At 34.6% G+C, this 19,589-nt stretch overlaps 1 protein-coding gene across 1 annotated transcript; it reads left to right on the forward strand.

The window, feature by feature from the left end:
• Positions 1-799: 799 nt before the first annotated feature.
• Positions 800-18,933, forward strand: LOC123883907 (PH-interacting protein-like). Its single transcript, XM_045932864.1, has 25 exons — positions 800-1,231; positions 1,466-1,567; positions 4,946-5,293; positions 5,580-5,734; positions 5,872-6,111; positions 6,646-6,755; positions 6,868-6,945; positions 7,048-7,154; positions 7,917-8,008; positions 8,089-8,204; positions 9,097-9,200; positions 9,274-9,351; positions 9,486-9,564; positions 9,691-9,859; positions 10,577-10,647; positions 12,083-12,163; positions 12,249-12,319; positions 14,321-14,417; positions 14,505-14,564; positions 15,064-15,118; positions 15,233-15,633; positions 15,717-17,549; positions 17,680-18,252; positions 18,339-18,397; positions 18,478-18,933. The coding sequence occupies exons 2-25, from the start codon at positions 1,563-1,565 to the stop codon at positions 18,671-18,673; spliced, it is 5,178 nt and encodes a 1,725-aa protein (XP_045788820.1). The 5' UTR covers positions 800-1,231; positions 1,466-1,562; the 3' UTR covers positions 18,674-18,933.
• Positions 18,934-19,589: the final 656 nt, after the last annotated feature.

A 19,589-nucleotide genomic window follows, 5' to 3' on the forward strand; every position in this document is an offset into this window, starting at 1 on the left:
AAAATTGAAAATTAATAAAATAATTTGATAGTAAATTAATAATAAAATAATTAATTTTTAAATATATATGTGATTTTCTCACAAGGGTAATTTTGTAATTTATATAATCTAAAAAATCAAAATTCTCCTAAAATTACAATATTTTAAATTAAAATAATTATTAAAAAATTGCAAAATAAGAATATTAATTTAAATTTAATAACAACTTAAATATAATTCTTTTGCAATGATAATTTTATTATTTACATATTTCATATGTTTATTTAGCTTATCTAACGTGTATAATTGATTTATTTATTTGATCATGATTCATATAAAAAACTTAATTTGTTTATTTTCTCATGATTTGTATTTAAAATTTAAAGTTATTTGATTACTTTTTCTTTTTGTACAATTACTTATTTATATTTTTATTTATAAAATTCAAAGTATTACAATATAATTTTTAACAAATAACAATTGTTTTACGAGGGTAATTTTGTCATTTAAATATGTTATGTATCTTATCATATTGGTATGAACAAATATGTATTAAAAATATGATATAATAGTTATCATGTTTGTTATCCTGTGTGCACCAAACACAGGATATGATAACTGAGGATAACTGTTATCCTGCTGATATCCTATCCTATCACTATCCTGTTGTATATCCTATCATGTCACTATCCTATCCTGCGCACCAAACGGGCCCCAAATGATTTTTTATTTTTTTTGACAAATATATCAAATGATTATCCCTTAACATGTTGCTACTACTTATATTTGTTCGCAAAACCTCCACGGATCTCATTAGCGCGTGGGGAACCAACTCAAGAAATATTTACATTAATCTTTTTATTTCTAAAATAGAAATTATAGATACTTTTCTTTTATATACTTAAGCATATTTTGCATAACCATACAACAAAGCCCAAAACGCATCGTTTTATTCAATCCCTTGTTTCGTTCTTGTTTCTTTTTCTTCATCGTTCTGTGCCTCCTCATATTTTTTTATTCCTATAATAAAATAAAAAAACACCGAATTTTTTATTTTATTTTTTCAAAAATAGACTCATATCACTGCACAAAACCTTCTTTCTTGATTCTATAATCGCATTGTAGCGCGTGAATATCACTCACCCGTTCTTCACAAATTCGAATTGCACACTCTATCTTTGAAATTCCAATCCAAAAACCCAACCATATCGCTGTTTACACTTCTGAAAACTCAATCCTATCCATGGCACTTGTATGTATAATAATAATGTTCTTTAATTTTAGAAATTTGATTATTTTTTGTTTTTATTTGAATTTTCATTGATTGCTGTTGTTTTTTTTGTTTTGAAGCATGTGTTTGATTTTGATTTATTGGTTTGTATTATTGGAAATTTCACTGTTTGTTATGGTTATGGTTATAGTTAGTTAATTTGGTTGTGGAATTTGGAATATTGAATTTAGGGTTATGATTTTTGAATGTTTGCAGATGAATGTGTGATGGATTCTCAGGGTTTCAGTTTTGCAGAGGAGAGTTTTGAAGTGTTATTGGAAACTGCTTCTCTGGTTCAATCTTTCATTCATTGATGAGGTTTTTATTTTTTGTTTAATTAGTTATTACTATATGTTCTTTGAATTTGAATTTAACAATGTTTTAATGTTTTACATGATTTGAGAATCTGAGTATATTTTTTATTTTATCAATGCATTAGTAGTATATTACAATTTACATGTAATGATGCAGATATTTTGTGTGAGCCATTTTTGGAATGTAAATGCAGGACTGAGTGGTTAACATTGTTCTTTGTTGCTTAATTGCTTATTATGTTTGGTGATGTTTTTTCTTGATAGTTTATTTTGATGGTCTATTTCAAATATATCATGGTGTTTTAAGAGAGACACTGAATATGTTTTCTTTTCGGAGATATTTTGGAATAGATTAGATTAGATGGGGCAATATGCAGCTGGGTGATATTTGTGTTGTTTAATATGAATAGTTGAAGGATTTACTAGTGTACTATAGTTTGAGGTTCTACGTTATTTGGAAAAGTTAGGTTTTATTGGGCTGTCGTATTAGGTCATGCTCAATGGAATTTCCTAGTATTTAAGAATCGGTTCTTAACTATTAAAAAATTAACCGAGGTAACTCATAAGACTTGTTTTAAAGAAATAGTATAAAGATGTGAGATATTTATGGGACCTATTTTAAGTTCTTGAAAGATTTGCATAGTTGGAGGGAAAAGTTGCTAATTTTTTTGAAACTGATGTGATATATTGGAAGCTTAAAAAGAAGGTGCTTGGTGGTTCATCTCATTGGAAGTTAGGGTCTGTTTGGTAAAAATAAGCTATAAGCTAGCTGATAGCTGATAAGCTAGCTGATAGCTGAAAACCTAGCTTATAGCTAATAGCTGAAAAACTAGCTAATTGAAATTAAAGTGTTTGGTAAAATTAGCTTTTGAAGTGGTTAATAAATATCAAATGACATAATTGGTAGTGGGTAGTTTATTTTTTAGAGTGGGTAGTTATTAAATTAAAGGGTAAAAATGGAATAAAGTGTAAAAAGCTATAAGCTATAAGCTCAAACGCTACTTGAAATAGCATCTGGAAAAAAGCTACAAGCTACTAAAAAAAGCTTGTTACCAAACACCTCTAATTTTTTGAAACAAGCTTATAAGCTCATAGAATAAGCTATAAGCTAGCTTATTTGTGTTATCAAACACACCCTTAATAGTGATTAGTGAATTTTGATACCTTAATCATATTATTGAGTTACTTATGTCTTGGACTTGAAGAGATGACAGAGGATTACTGAATCATGTATCCCATAGAACCTGTGATGCTTATACTAGGTGGTAATGGTATGGTATAAAGAAAACAAAATGATGGACAAAAAGAAAAGTTGAGCTGCAATTTAACTGAAAGTGCAGACTTTCGAAAGCGGGCATATTTTTATAGACGAATCATATACTTATTCTGAAGGACTTTTTGGTGATTTTAGGGGTAAATATGAAAAGAAGGGGGAGGGGGGGATGTTGTTTTGTTTCTGTCTTTTTTGATTCATGCTTATTTCATTAATGTCATTGCATTCACCAAAAGTCCAAACTCAACAGGGGGATATTCAATAGGCATGAATTCTACCCAGGTTTTTGATACGGTTTCTGAAATATAGTTGTGCTTTGGGGATAGATCTTAAATACCCGTTCCTTGACAAAAAGACCTGGTGTGACTTGATTCAAAAAATGAATGGGTCTTTTTTAATTGTTTTTAAATTTTTTTTGACTGTTGTGTTATGTTCTACTTAGTGTTGGTTTGGGCCGAGTGTTATCAGTGAAGGCCCAATAATAAATTAAATAAAGAATGGTAAATTAATTTCAACTATTCCCTAACTATATTGAATAAATTAAGGGTCATGCTAACGAGTGCCCCTGGGGCACTTATTAAGCATACAAAAAAAGGAAATCAAAGAAAAAATTAATGTCGACAAGATAACTTTTTTCATTTTTAAGGTATTGAATGCACAAGTTTCAAGGTGAAATTTCCTTATTAATATGCTTAACAAGTGTTGTGCACTTGTTAACATTTCCCATAAATTAAATAGGGAAATACTTTATGTTACGAAGGCCGTATCCATGAAAAATGCGAATAACACTATGTTGACAGTGTTTTCCGCTAAATAACATTTTTTATTGTTTTTTATTAAAAAATAATACTCGTGATAGTCATGTACTGTGTATGTCGTGAGTTTTATTTTTTGTGATGTCGTGAGTTTTGTTTTTTGTGATGTCGTGGTAAATAGCATGGCTCAATTAAATATAGTCTTTACAAAATCAATCAGTAAAATATTTCTTAACTTCAAATAAATGTTTTTTATTTCCTTATGTCAACTATATTTAAATGGCAAAAGGGTTAATTTAGTTTATATAATGTGCTTTTGCAAGCTTATAATCCTGCCTGCGTTTTACAATTGTAGCTTACAATCCTGCATTTTCGATCATAGCATACAATCCTGTGTTCTTCGATCGTAGCTTATAGTCTTGTGTTTTTCGATCGTGCAACGCCGTCGCAATCCTAGGTAATCATTTTGGTAGATTCTTATGATCGTTGTTACGATCAATCATCATACGTTTTACAATCTATTTACCCTCCTCCCCCGATCCTTGGCAAAATTTTGATCTTGACATCATTGAATAAAAGCCTTGCTTTCCTTTGAAAGATTATTTTTTATTTTTATAATTATTACTATGTTGTTATTTATCTTTAGGATAAACAGCTGGGGTTTTTAAATCTAAGCAGCTAGGGTTTTTAAATGCTCATCAGTCACATCTCTCTGTCAATTGATTAATTTTAGAATAAATTAAAATTTGTGGAGTGGGTTGGGGCGAGTGCGATGGGAATGGGATGGAAAAGTGGTAATTATCATCTTGTTTTTCTGTTGTCGTTGGAATCATGATAAACCAAAAAGTCAAAAATAAAATTGCTTTTGTTTTATATGGTATGGTATCCTCTCTTGATAAATGAATTCAAGGTCAGAGTATTGGCTATTTGTTGGTTGTTTCTTCTCTGTCTAATAATTTATGCAATAATTACTTTTTTATTTTACTATCACTATTTTGTAAACTATCGGGTGCCATTTTGAGATCTGTGCCTTACATTTTCCTCTGATGTTTTGTAGGGTTTTGACTTTTTGTGAATCTTTATCTAACCTTGTAAATTTCGTTGCTGTCATTTCATCTGACACTTACAATTGAATCTTGAACTTGAAATTTTGATTTTGTGTCATAAGTCACAACTGTAAGGTTAACATAATGAAATAAATAAGGTTAGAATATTGGCTATTTGCTGGTTGTTTGTTTGCTGTCTAATCATTTATTCAATAATAATTACATTTTTATTTTACTATCACTATTTTGTAAACTATAGGGCGCTGTTTTGAGATTGGTGCTTTACATGTTCCTCTGATGTTTTGTAGGGATATGGCTTTGCAGAAGTATGCTCCTTCTGGCGATGCACCTACTGTTAATCTGAAACATTTGAGTTTCTCTAGTAAGGTCCCTGAGAAAACTCAGTCTGATGTGGCAAATCAGAATCATGAGATGGATGTGGATGTTGACCTTGGGGAAGTTTATTTTCTCATTATGCACTTCCTTTCTGGCGGGCCATGTCAAAAAACTTATTTACAGTTTAAGAATGAGCTTCTGGAGAATCAACTATTGCCTAGAAGATATCATGCTTGGTATTCAAGGAGTGGGGCATGCAGTGGTGTTATACAAGATGATGGTCAATCATTCCCTTTAGGTTACAATAAGTTGGTGGAGAGGTATTTGCAATGCTTTACTTTAGTATGTGCCGCCTGTGCTGTGTTTTCCCCTTAGCCTCCATCTATTGATGATTGTGTTTTTACCTTGTTAAGGTCTTGAAAGTTCATCAGCACAGATCCATTTTCTAATTCATTTTTATCACCTTTTTTCTAGTTGTGTTAACAGTATGGTTGTTTGACTTCTAGTTACGGGCTGCAAGTAGTGAACAAATGAGGATGCAACTATTTTTATGTATTGTTTTCCATTGTGATATTTTCATTGATGTCGTCATTTACTATTATATAGGTATCCTCATATTGAAAAGGATCACTTGGTAAAGCTTTTGAAGCAATTGTTATTAAACAAAGCCTCCTTGTCACCAGGCTTGAGTACTGGAAATGCTCCAAATGCAGCTGATGTACCCACTCTTCTGGGAACGGGATCATTTTCACTTCTGAGCTGTACGTGTAATTTCTATATGCTTTAATTACATTTACTATGACTTTGAACTCTTTGCGCTGTCCTTATTACTTTGCTTTTAATTAAATTACCTTTGCCTTTCTCTAACTGTAATTATTGTATTTTTTCTCTACTATAGATGACAGGGAGAAAGTGAATGAAGAAGTCAAACCGCCACCTCCTTATATGCGCTGGCCTCATATGAAAGCAAATCAGGTTCACGGGCTTGGTTTGAGGGAAATCGGGGGCGGTTTTCCAAGACATCACCGTGCACCATCTATACGTGCTGCATGCTATGCCATTGCAAAACCTTCTACTATGGTGCAGAAGATGCAAAATATCAAGAGAGTTAGAGGACACCGTAATGCTGTTTATTGTGGTAGGCTATTCTGTATAATACCAGAAAGTACTTAACTTTTGTATAATTTTGGTTCACCTTGTTTACTTGTTTATCTTCAATGGTTATAGTAGACAATTATTGGGCTGGGGCCTATTACTTCTTACATTAAACATATTATTAGCTTTATTACATCCTTATTCCTCCTGTATCCTATTTTATTTTTGCAAAAACCTCAGAGGTTAAAATCCCCACTGTCTCTGCCTACAACAAATTTGTAGTTTTCCTGTGCATAACAGAGAACGTGGATCATATTTTACCCACGTCCATTAGGTCTGGTTAGCTAAAGTGTCCTTGCTTTTGTTTCAATTATATTCCATAAGTGCTTTTTTTAATAATCATGAATTGTCCACTTCCTCTGTTTTGAAAAGTCAATTACTGTACTTTTCCATGATAACATAAATTCATGTTGTGAGCATTATTTCCCTTGCCGTTTTTCTTGAAATTTTCTGTGTTTTTGAAGTTTGGCTGTTTATTAGTGTCATGCAATGCAACTGAGTTTATTTTATACTACAGCTATATTAGATCGGTCTGGAAGATATGTTATTACTGGTTCAGATGACCGACTTGTTAAAATTTGGTCAATGGAAACTGCATATAGTTTGGCCAGTTGCCGTGGACACGATGTGAGTGTTTTCTTTTGTACTTTAACATGTTTTGTCCTATTCGTATAGATTTGCATTGCTTTCATATTTGCTGACCATTAGATTGAATTATATTATATACTATATTTGATAGGGTGACATTACTGACTTGGCTGTGAGCTCAAACAATGCTGCAGTTGCTTCCTCATCAAATGACTGCATTATTCGAGTTGTAAGCTATCATGTGACGAAGTCAGCAATTTTTTTTTTTGTATTTTGTCTCCCTTCTATCTGGATTTTTTGGAACTTATATTTGACAATTTGGTTTTCATAGTGGCGCTTGCCAGATGGCTTACCAATATCAGTTTTGCGGGGGCATTCTGGAGCTGTTACAGCCATAGCCTTTAGTCCCCGGCCTAATGCTGTTTACCAGCTTTTATCGTAAGTCTGTTGTTTATTTATGAAAGCAAAGGAGTTTATAATTGTCTTCTAGTTGGTTTTTGCAAAAAAAAAAAAAAAGAGTCCTATACTTGCCAGTGTGGATGCATGTTGAATCCGCAATTGCAAATTATGCCATAGGTGTATCCCCAATTGGTAATCACGACCATCATCTAAATATATATAGTTTACTGGATTTAACATGTGAGCTTTCTCAAACTGAGAGATTGGCTAATATGCATTCTCTATGTCATCCAGATATTATTGCATGCAGTTATGTTTGTATCGAACTCTTGATAATTAATTCTTCTGATTTTCTGTTAAATTTATGAATGAGTGAAATAAGCTTGTCTATTGGGCTTAGGCCCTCCTTAATATAAAAAAATAGAAGAAAGAAAATACTTCCAATGTTGTTAAACAGCCGCTGTAGTGGCGCTATAGCGTTACTGCATAGCGGAATTTTAACAATCCTCTATTTTCCGCTATCCGCAATGGACAACACTGGTTACTTCAATTATTTTATGAGAGATAATCTGTGAAAGTTGGATTGGTGCATAAATTCATTAAGTGGCCATTTGCTTTCTTCTATTGTTGATTTCTTGAACCGATGCTATGCTGCATGATTATGGCACTAAGAAAATATCCCTTATTGATGGATTTTTGACGCAATAGGTTTTGCATGCATTTAACCTTTTAAAGTGGTTTATGTAGATCTCCCTTTTGCTTACACATTAACCTAACTTTTATTTTTTATTTTTTATGCAGTTCCTCTGACGATGGAACTTGTAGGATATGGGATGCAAGAAATACCCAGTCAAGTCCAAGATTATATATTCCAAAGCCTTCTGATTCTGTTGGTCAGTTGACTCTTTTGGTAGCTATAATTGTGATACTTCTTGGTGAAAAGAACTAACTTGGTATAACATATTGGCTTCAGGAAGGAGCAGCGGCCCATCCTCAAATACAATGCCACAAAGTCATCAAATTTTTTGCTGTGCATATAATGCTAATGGAACTGTCTTCGTCACTGGTAGCTCTGATAATCTTGCCAGGGTATATATAGTGTTTCTTCATAGTTATATAGATGCATTAGTATAATTATTTAAAGCAAATGTAGGTTCTATAAATAGCCATCTATTTTTAATTTTAGTTATTTCCTCTTTCTTTTGATCTTCTGGTGTGCTTGTGAATTGTGTTGATCTGATGAAAAAATAACCTCTCAAGAGATTGAATATGGATTACTCTTCTCCAAAGTCCAAAGCAAGATCAACTGTCATCTCTGTTCAAGCCTTTTTTAGGAAATCAATGTCCATATTCAATTACTTCAACCATTTGTTGTTTAGTACTTGTTGATATCTGGTGTCTTCATCATTTAATGGGTGTCTCCTGTCAGTTAGTGACAACCTTCTAGGCTCTAACCATTTTCTGACCACCCTGATATGGTTAATGACCATATTTTTGTTTGGTTATCAAATGCAAACAATACCCTTTATCAGTTATCAGCTATTAGATACTTTATGGACCCTAAAACTCTCTCTGTGAACCGTTTCTGAGATTTTAGAACCTTTTCAACATATAAGACTGTCCAGATGTAATGAGACATATTTGCTAGCTTCTAAATCAAAGTTATCAATAGCATGGCAGGGTAACAATTTGATATATTATATATGTTGCTAAAAAAAATATTTAATATATATAAAACAAATTTATATCCTGCAATAGCGTTTTTGGGGTCGGTGGTGACACTATTCTGAGATTGATAGCTACGATCTAAATGCATCTTTGGCTACGCTTATTAAATAGGTTTTAGAAAAACTTGATCAAAATGTTTAGAGAAGATATTTTTTCGTTTGAGGTTAATATAATGAAACCAAACATGCGCGAAATTTGTTCAAATGGATTTCTTGCATCACAATCTTCAGAGCTAACTAAAAAGGTTTTGCAGGTCTGGAATGCTTGTAAAGTTAATACGGAAGATGCTGACCAACCAAATCATGAGATAGATGTACTATCTGGTCATGAAAATGATGTAAACTATGTGCAATTTAGGTTAGTATTTTCAGCACGATTTAATAATAGATAAATTTTTTGCATGCTTATGTTTTCAATACCTTTTTTGCAGTGGATGTGCTGCAGCATCTCGATTTTCCACAACAGAAACTTGGAAGGAGGATAATATTCCCAAATTTAAGAATTCCTGGTGTGTGAAGTAGCATCTGGAATGATCTAATTTCCTAGCATGCTCCTCCTTTCCTTTGCTTCTCAGGAAACATGTCATATACATTGTTCTCAACACTTCTGCTATCTGATATATCTAAATGGCTATATTTCCAGGTTGAATCATGACAACATTGTTACCTGCTCTCGTGATGGTAGTGCCATTATATGGATTCCAAAATCACGCAGGTCACATGTAAGTCTGTCAATTATATTCTCCTTCTACAGACGCTTTTAACTCCATTACCCCCCAAAAAAAAGGGAGAGTTGTTTTGTTCAATTTGCATAATATTAATTTGGTTATTTAATTGATTCTATTTAGGGGAAAATTGGTCGCTGGACTCGGGCATATCATCTCAGAGTTCCACCTCCACCTATGCCTCCACAACCTCAGAGAGGTGGTCCACGCCAGAGAATTCTACCAACTCCACGTGGTGTAAATATGATTGTTTGGAGCCTAGACAACCGCTTTGTCCTTGCAGCCATTATGGGTAATTTGGCTGTTTTCTCCGTCTTGATTCCCTCCTTTTCTTCATTGTGTGTCTTGAGATGAGATGGTGAATACTGTATACATTAAGCAGAAGTCCTTCTGCGGTTATTCAACTCCTACACTGAAATTCCTAACCAAATCAGAAGTGACTTGAGACTTGACTCATTCTCCCTCTTCCCTATTCATTTCATGTATTATCTGTTGTAATTTACTGTCTACTAGACTGTTGCTAAACCTTCCTATTATCTATTTATTCCCACCTCTGTTGTTACGGTCAACTAGGCAGTTACTGTTATTACCAATTCATATGGTTCTAATCTTCTGCTTCGTTAGTCTTCCGCATTGGATGAGTTATGCTGGAAATATGTTTATAAGTGGTGGACATTCCTCACCTTACAATCCAGTTTTGTAAGGGTTGAGTTAGACCCAATCCAAATTTAAGAGTTCCCACACAAGAATGTGCAATATCCTGAAGTGGGGCCTTCTATCACTCACTGAGCCTGCCTAATGTGCATCAGTAATTCAGTATAAGACTCTAGAGTCAAGCTCCCACCTCTTTTAAACAAGATAAAGCATTGTATTTGTACATTGATTTTTATGAACTGCATTTGTCATCATGCCACTCCTGTACATGCGGCATGATAATGCAGTGACCATTTTATTCTTGTTTTACAATTTTGAAGCCAATAGTTATTATTTATCGGATCACAACTTGCAGATTGCAGAATCTGTGTTTGGAATGCTTCTGATGGCAGCTTAGTGCACTCATTGACTGGGCATACTGAATCTGTAAGTGTTTAATTTCTTGATTTAGACATATCTCCCATTCTCCCTACTCTTCGACCATTTTACTGTCTTTTTGCAAATATAATAATGTATGTGGTGTGACTCCCACTATTTGACATTATTTAACGAACTGGACACCTGATGCTTAATGTTGTGTTTATTGCTTTTTGTTTCAAACACTTGTATCAGAACATACAATTCTATTTGATTAATCTTTGAGGGAATTGGTTTTTTTGTTTTATGATCTCAATATGATGTCCGTTGAAAATATATTATGACCTATGTATTTATTGTATCATTTCTTATCATGTAAATAGAGATAGTATCTCCTATATTTATATTTTGTATTTATTATCTTGGGCCTATATAAAATCGACTCTGCTGTGCAGTTCAAACACACAATTTCACTACATTTTCCCTCTTTCAAAAATGTCTATCGTTATATATTTTCGAGAATTCATATACAAATAAAATCTTTTGCATCATGAGGATGCTCGGCACTTTCTTTATTCTAATAAATACACACTATAATTAATTCTCCAGTGTATGTATAATCATAGTATGTTGAGGATAAAAAAACTCAAGTAATTGATGGATTACATTCCTGGTTTATTCTCAAGATTTTGAAAAGTAGAGAGCACTTACTTTAGGGATATAATAAAAACCATTAATGTCTATTCACCATACAGCATCACCTTTTCGGATAGCTAGTTTGTTACATAATGTCTAGGACCAAGTGGTTTAGAGTTTGATTCTTAATACCCCCACTTTTCTAATAAATTATCTGAATTTCAGCACCCGATAACTAGGCTATTTGCATTATCTCCACAGCCTAAAGGACTGTGTGAGAGAGCATGCTAGAGATATATAAAACCATTCATATATTTACCTAATAGCTTCTTAAGCTTTTGGGCTAGTTGGTTGTGTCAGATAACCGATTATCCCAAAAGCTTAAGCTGTTAGGATAGAGCCACATCAATGGTTTTATATTATTTCTAACACGCCCCCTCACGCAAGAGCCCACTTGGACTTGAAGCATGGATAATGCATAGGCCCACCTACCATATGCTTAAATTCCACATTTTAATTAGAAAGTGAGGGGAGCGGGGATCGAACTCTAGACCACTTAGTACTTTTTTGCTGTGAAGGAAAAATTTTATTGAAGTGATTTTATATCCTCACCTTACAAGCCGGTTTTGTAGGGTTGAGTTAGGCCCAATACCCGATTTTAAGAATACCCATTAGATTACTTTGCCTGCTCTTGATTGGCCATGCTCATCACTTTGCTGTTGCTTAGTTGCTGGCTTTCTTTCTGATTATACGCTAATTTATTCTCTCGGTTTAATTCAAGTGTTGAAGGGAAAAAAACGTGTAATTTTGATGGTTCATTTTTCTCCAATTTTTTTTAGTTTAACTTTTTTTTTTCTGCTCACTTTAGACATATGTTCTGGATGTTCATCCTTTTAATCCGCGGATAGCAATGAGTGCTGGATATGATGGAAGAACTATTGTATGGGATGTGAGTCTCCAGTTTCTTTTATCTCACTTATTTGTAGGCATTGGCATTCCTCTTTTAGATGATTTTCATGTCTTTTTGGTTTCAGATATGGGAAGGTGTGCCTATCAGGATATATGAAATATCACGTTTCAAGTTGGTGGATGGAAAATTTTCTCCGTAAGTACAAAATGAATGTGCTAGCTCAGAAATTTATTTGCATCAAGTTGGTTGTGTGTATATTTTCCTGAAGTTATTCTCATTATCTCGTATCATTGTTATAAAATAAAATAATATCTCATAATACTAATATCTTAATATGATGCTAGAATATCACGGTTTAGCTCCTACAATAAGTTTTCAAACATCTCTTATTATTTTTCTGTTTTTATTTATTTGTTTTCCTATTTATTTAAGATCGAGTCTATGTATCCCATACATAGGGATTTGTGTTTATTCTTTTGTATCTAGTCAGTATCAAGTTATCATCAATAATATTGAAGTGTTATTATTTCCTCTCCTCCTTATATCTAAAATCTCACAACTTCAACATGATATCTAGAGCACGGTTCGGTCCCCCGTGATCTGTCCTGTCACTACTCAGCTACTCAGTCCTCAAAAGTTTGAGAATGTAATAATAGTTTCATCTTTTTTGGCATGGTCTCCTCCTTTTTACGGCTGCTGTCTCTTCCAGCTACCATCTCTGCTTCTGCAGCCACTCTTTCCAGTGCCATTCTGGAAAATGACACCGCCGTTGTGACCGCCTCCTCAAGACCGGCCAAACCCTAGAATATCACCTACAACAGGTGCTGAACGCATTCTCACACATGGTAAATAGCAGCTCCGGCGATCCCTACATCCACCTCGTCGACGTTGTGTGTGTCGGCATGGCTGGGCAATCTTCCTGCCGACCTTTTGATGCTGCAGTCGCCGTCTTGTCAGTTCTAGGTCTGGTCTTAATTTTCTGCTTCAGCCCACGGGCATCTATGTTCCAGTGTTAGCAGCTCCTCATCGCTCCTGTATTGCGCACATTTTTCCTCTCCTTTGACCTATCGTGCTTCCTGTTGTTACAACCTCAATTTAGTGCTCCTTTTTGTCATTGCAACTTTGTCTTCTTCACATTTTCTGAGTGCTTTGTCTTTGCTTCCCCTTATCAGTGCTTTCTAGACGTAACTTGTCTGCTTCTGCGATGCACTGGCCTTGTCTTCGTCTCAGATGTATTGGCCTCGTTTTCGTGTCAGATGCATTGGCCTCGTCTTCGTCCTAGATTCAGTGGTCTGACCCCATTTTTGTCTAGATGATCTAGCCTCAGCTTTCATCGCAGATGCACTGGCCCATCTTCGTCCCAGACGAACTGGCCTCACCTTTGTCACAGAAACAATTCTCAGACTTATTTTCAAGTTAAAAATTTGGGTTTCCATACGATTGGTTTGAAGCCTCCAAATGCGGTTTGAGAAGACCAGATATCGCTTTGTTCGATTTCTTTCCATGAATTTCTCTTATGTTGATGATCATTCCAGCTATCTGGCCAGGCCATCTTTATTGCAGTTCTCTCCAACTTAACTTGTATCCCTAAGTTGCCTTTCCATCCTTTTTATTTATTTGCAGAGTAATACATTGTCTTGTAGCAAAGCTCTAGCTAGAGGAGGACTGTTGGGAAATAAAATAATATATCTGAATATCTTGATAGTATGCTAGAATATCTTGGTTTATCTCCTGGGATCAGTTTTCAATCTTAGCATATCTTAAATTATCTCCTAGGATCACTTATTGAGAATATATATCGACCGAGGCAACGGCCTGAGGTGCATTCTTCTCACAAGTTTTTAACCTTCTATCTTCTTCTAGCATCACCATGACACTTGTTTTATTTTGTTTGTGTTGCGTTTTGATCACAAAACAATACGCAAACAGAGATTTGTGTTGGGACTTAAGTGTTTCACCTATATTGTTTTGCTCGTTCCGTGTCTCAACATGCATCAAATGCACCATATTTGGGTTTAATGTTGTTCTCTAGTAAAATTCACTTGGTGAAGACATCATGATTAGCTTGAAGAAAACATTTTTTTATTCTTACGCTTTGTGATTTCGGTAATAAGCGCATGGAATATAGCTATTTTATGTGGACTTTTTGATTTATGATGTGCTGTGAATTCATATGCACACTGCATTATGACATAGGGATGGGACATCAATTATACTATCTGATGATGTTGGTCAACTATATATATTAAACACTGGTCAAGGTGAATCCCAGAAAGATGCCAAATATGATCAGGTAGATACAACATTAAGTATTAACTGTTGTGTTTCCCTCTTTCATTTCCTACTGTTTTGGTACTAATTTTGTCTGCAAATCTGACAGTTCTTTCTTGGTGATTATCGGCCTCTCATTCAAGACACACATGGTAATGTACTTGACCAGGTTAGTTGATCGCTCATTTGCTTCCCTTTATTTTCATTTATGATGCTCTTAGAACATCTTTTTTTTGCTTGTTGGTATGGGGGAAATGGGAGTGAGGCTTTTCTATTGACATTTCTATATTTTTCTTTTTAGCCCAAGGGTAAAATTTTGCACCAGAATACTCCTGGCCAAAACTGGCTTTTCAATGCCTTTAATAAAATAAGTATTTTGGTAAGAAGTGTAAAAATAAGAAAAGGAATATCAATACAAAAAATCCTAATGTTGACATGTAGTGAAATATTTAATTCACTCTAGCACATTAACTGATGCAATTTGTCGCAAACCATCCACTGCTTCTGTATTAGATTTTTTAGTTACACAAATTTCAATCGCAAAGAATGAAACCTGTTTTTTAAAAAATGTCTTTCTTTGATGTTTTGAGTTTTTATTTAGAATGCCTGTTTAACTTTCAATCTTATATCATATGTTTTCCTAATTTAAATAATATTAAATGAGTCAGGAAACTCAGATGATTCCTTATCGACGTAATATGCAAGATTTGCTTTGTGATTCAGGTCAGTTTCGCTTCTTGTTTCTAATCTTTACATCCTCACACACACATAATATTAACATATTGTTTCTCCCCACATTTATTCATAAGTTGTTTGTTGTATGCTGTCAAACTTCAGCAATGATACCATACCCGGAACCTTATCAGAGTGAATTTCAGCGTAGACGACTTGGAGCTTTCGGCCAGGAATGGCGCCCGTCATCGCTAAAGTTTGCTGTTGGCCCTGATTTCAGTCTGGACCCAGAGTATCATATGGTTCCATTGGCTGACTTGGACATGCTTATAGAACCACCACCAGAGTTTATAGATGTTATGGATTGGGAGCCAGAAATTGATGTGTTTGCTAATGATACCGATTCAGAATATAATTTAACTGATGATAGTTCTTCCCGGGGTGAGAAAGGATGTTCAAGCTCCAATGCCTCTGGTGATCCTAGTTGCAGCACAGATAACAGTGACAATGAGGACATTCACATGGATTCCATTCGTAGATCGAAGAGGAAAAAACAGAAGACTGGAGTAAGTACACAATTAGGAAATATACAGTGAATACTTGTTATGTTTGAAATAAATATAAATTATTCCCATTTTATTTTCTGCAGATTGATATTACGACTTCTTCTGGGAGACGTGTTAAAAGGAGGAATTTGGATGAGTGTGATGGCAATGTTCACAGTAGTAGCCGAAGTAGGAAGGGTAAAGGTGGACAAAAATCATCACGGAGGAAATCTTCTAAATCAAAATCTTCCAGACCTCAAAGAGCTGCTGCACGCAATGCTCTGAATCTATTCTCAAAAATTACAGGTGGACCAATTGAAGAAGAAGAAGAAGAAGAAGATAGTTTGGTTGGTGATTCTTCAGATAGTGACTCAACATTGCAAGAGTCTAATATAGACAGTGAAGAATCTGGTAGAGCTTCCCAAAATGACCAACGGAATAATTCCAAGGGAAAGGAAGTGTTACTGTATGAATCAGAGGACACAAAATCTCATGAATTGACCGAGAGTCATGTAAACAGAAGGAGGTTGGTCCTCAAATTGCCAATTCGGGGTTCATCTAAACCCGCACATGAGTTTGAGAACCAGGCTGGGTTGGTTGGCTCATCGTCAAAAACTGCTCAAGAATCCCATGATTTTAATGGGAACAACAGACCAAGTTCTACAGAGCAAGGATATCGTTTTGGCAATGGAAGTTACTCTTCAATTGAAAGAAAAGATCAAGTAAATGTAGACTTACTAGAGAAAATTAGATGGGGGGAGGTTAGGGCTCGTTCATCTAAACCTCTCAGAGTGAGAGAAGCTGTGCAACAAGTTGCAAATCCCAACTCTTTGAAATGTCCTAACCATCTCAATGAAAATGAAAATGTCAGTACTGGGCAAGAGAAAGAGGACAAGGACTTCACTAGTACATCAACCCCTGCTTTAGAAATCCAAAATGATGATAAGGTAGATAGTTTGACAGAAATAAATGAAAATTGTGCTGGTACTACCTCTCAGCCATTTAATACTACTGGGAATGGTGAACCAGTCGCAGCTTCCAGCAATTACAGGGATCAAGATGAATCACTAGTTTCTGCAGGCATGACTCTGCAGGATACTATTCTTGTATCTGTCGGCCATAGTGGTGTTGACCAACTACCTGAACCAAATATTGGTTTTCCTTCTGTTTCAACAAAGCTGAGGTCTAAAAGGGGTACGAGGAATCCTGAAAGTCCATGTAAGCATGAAACAAAATCATCAGTGCTAAAGAATATTGCATCTAGCTGCAATGCTGATAATAATTTGAACAATGAAGAGCATTTGGTTGTGGTTAAGGATGAGAACAATACTAGACTAACATCTAATCAGAGAGAAAATGATTCTCAAGAAGTTGATGCTCAGGTTAAACAAGTTACTACTTCACATGATTCACTAGAACCACATTCAAATAGAGATAAAATGTTCAAAGCTGTTTATAGAAGATCAAGATCACATAGGGCAGTGGCTAATTTAGCTGATGGTAGTGGCATGGGAGAATCCACTTCAAATGGGAGCAACAGTAATCTTAATGTGGCAGTGGACAGTAATGGCACAAATGAAGCTCTTCATACCAATGGTTCCCTAGAGTTGGAACTAGGTACTCGTGTCCCAAATAATGAGCAGAGTAATCTTAGAGTGCAACAAAGAAATGGATCTTGTATGGTTAGAATTCCTCAGAATGTTTCCCCAAATAAAGGAAAGCTCACAGAAGAAAGGGGTTCTAATTCAAATTTGACTGTTGGTTTGAGGTCCACTAGGAATCGGAGGTCTACTTATAATATCCGTGATACTAGTCCTGTAAATAGAAGGAAATCACTACAATCAACTTTGAAGGGATCCTGGTTGCTGTTATCCACACATGAGGAAGGATGTAGATATATTCCTCAACAGGGTGATGAAGTGGTGTATTTAAGACAGGTTAGTTATGATAGACTACAAGTTACACATTTTGTTTCCTTATAGCATTTTTATAATTTTTGCATGTCACGTCTTTTCTGTTTTTTAGTTTTTATTTTGAAGTTTGCCTTTGAAAATGTCACTTTTTCAGGGACACCAGGAATATATAGATTATAGCCATAAAAGAGAATCGGGGCCTTGGGTGTCACTTAAGGGACATCTAAGAGCTGTAGAATATTGTAGAGTTCAAAGCCTTGAGTATTCTCATGTTCCAGGGTCGGGTGATAGCTGCTGCAAAATGACCCTCCAGTTTGTAGATTCAAATTCAAGTGTTGTTGGCAAAACTTTTAAATTAACCCTACCTGAAGTGACCAGTTTCCCTGATTTTCTTGTTGAAAGAACTAGATTTGATGCTGCTATCCAAAGAAATTGGACACGCAGGGATAAATGCAGGGTTTGGTGGAAGAATGAGGATAATTCCTCTGGTAATTGGTGGGAGGGTCGAATTCAGTTTGTGAAAGCCAAATCTTCTGAATTTCCAGACAGTCCATGGGAGAGATATAGTGTTCGGTACAAGAGTGACCTCTCTGATGAACATTTGCATAGTCCTTGGGAGCTTTTTGACGCTGATACTCAATGGGAACAGCCACATATTGATGATCACGCAAGAAATAAACTGCTATCTGCTCTCGCCAAATTACAGCAGTCAGGCAACACCCTTCAGGTATCTGTCTAAAATCCATAGCATACGGTTGTCCTTTTCTTTTGCAGGTGAATGTAAATATTGACTTCTATGTTACTAATATCCAGGACCGTTATGGACTGCATGAACTGACGAAAATTTCAAATAAGTCAAAATTTACGAACAGGTATTCAATCCATCCTTTTTGAAGCAGAACTATGTAAATGTATCTATATTTTGCCTTAAATATTTCTGGTAAATTCGCAGATTTCCTGTTCCTCTGTCTATTGAATTGATGGAATCAAGGTTGGAGAATAATTACTACCGAAGTTTGGAGGCACTGAAGCACGATGCCTCAATTCTACTGTCCAATGCCACCTCGTTTTTTGAAAAGGATGCCGAGATGACTACCAAAATTAAACGCCTATCAGACTGGTTCACTCGGACATTATCATCTTTATAGCTCTTTGCTTCCTTAGGACATGGGCCATAAAAAGATTAAGGCAGCCCAAGCTGCTATTTTTCCCCCCATAATTTTATTTTTCTGTAGATAGATTCTTTATGTACTTTTTGGATTAGTTTTTTTATCTTGTTTAGTGAATTAGATTCTGAGGTTAGAGATAGCAATATCGGGATAAAGTAGCATTTTTGCTGTGGAAAATTCTGCAGCTTCATTATTTGTACAGGGCACCTTATTGATAGCAAATGCGAAATTCACATTCAGAATTTCTTTTGCTATTATCTTCTGGTTAGGGTAGTTTATACCAATGCATTTTATTCTTGAGCTATAATTCTGAATAGAATATGCTTTTGGTTTCAACATTTTTTTTTAAATAAAACTTCAAGTGAAAAATTGGTTTATAACTTATTAAAATTATTTAATATTTCATTATTTTGCAGCTACAACTTTTTTGGATCATAAAATGTTAAAATGCTTATTTTGATTAGTTTTTCATAAAAATCATTTTCAAGAACTGTCCTTGTGTACTTTTTATTATTATATGAAATTTTTTAACAATGAATATTTAAGTTGTTGATCGTCAAAATTATTCTTTTAATTTATAACATAAGTTTCAAATAGCTTTTACAAAGTAAAAATGAGCTCATGTCACTATGCCGCGGGGGTTGTAGAAAATGTGTATATGGATTTGGTAGGGTTGGTGTGTGGGGATTTTTTTTTAATTCGTTCCGTCTGAAAATAATTGACAAAAATGTATAAATGAAATGTTTTTAAAATGCAAGGACTAAAATTCAAATGACTCGTAAGTGCAGGGACCTTTTACATATTTAATCAAAAAAAATAATAAAATTCAATGAAGTACCTGTATCATGTATTGATGTATTCACTTTTATTACAAATCTAAAGTGAAAAATATTAA

The sequence above is a fragment of the Trifolium pratense genome, linkage group LG5, assembly GCF_020283565.1.
Source record: "Trifolium pratense cultivar HEN17-A07 linkage group LG5, ARS_RC_1.1, whole genome shotgun sequence".
Taxonomy (NCBI): Eukaryota; Viridiplantae; Streptophyta; class Magnoliopsida; order Fabales; family Fabaceae; genus Trifolium; species Trifolium pratense.

Coding starts and splice junctions, on each gene's coding strand:
- LOC123883907 (XM_045932864.1), top strand. Junction 6,112..6,645: donor CCGTAATGCTGTTTATTGTG/GTAGGCTATTCT, acceptor TTTATACTACAG/CTATATTAGATCGGTCTGGA. Junction 15,119..15,232: donor AGATTTGCTTTGTGATTCAG/GTCAGTTTCGCT, acceptor GTCAAACTTCAG/CAATGATACCATACCCGGAA.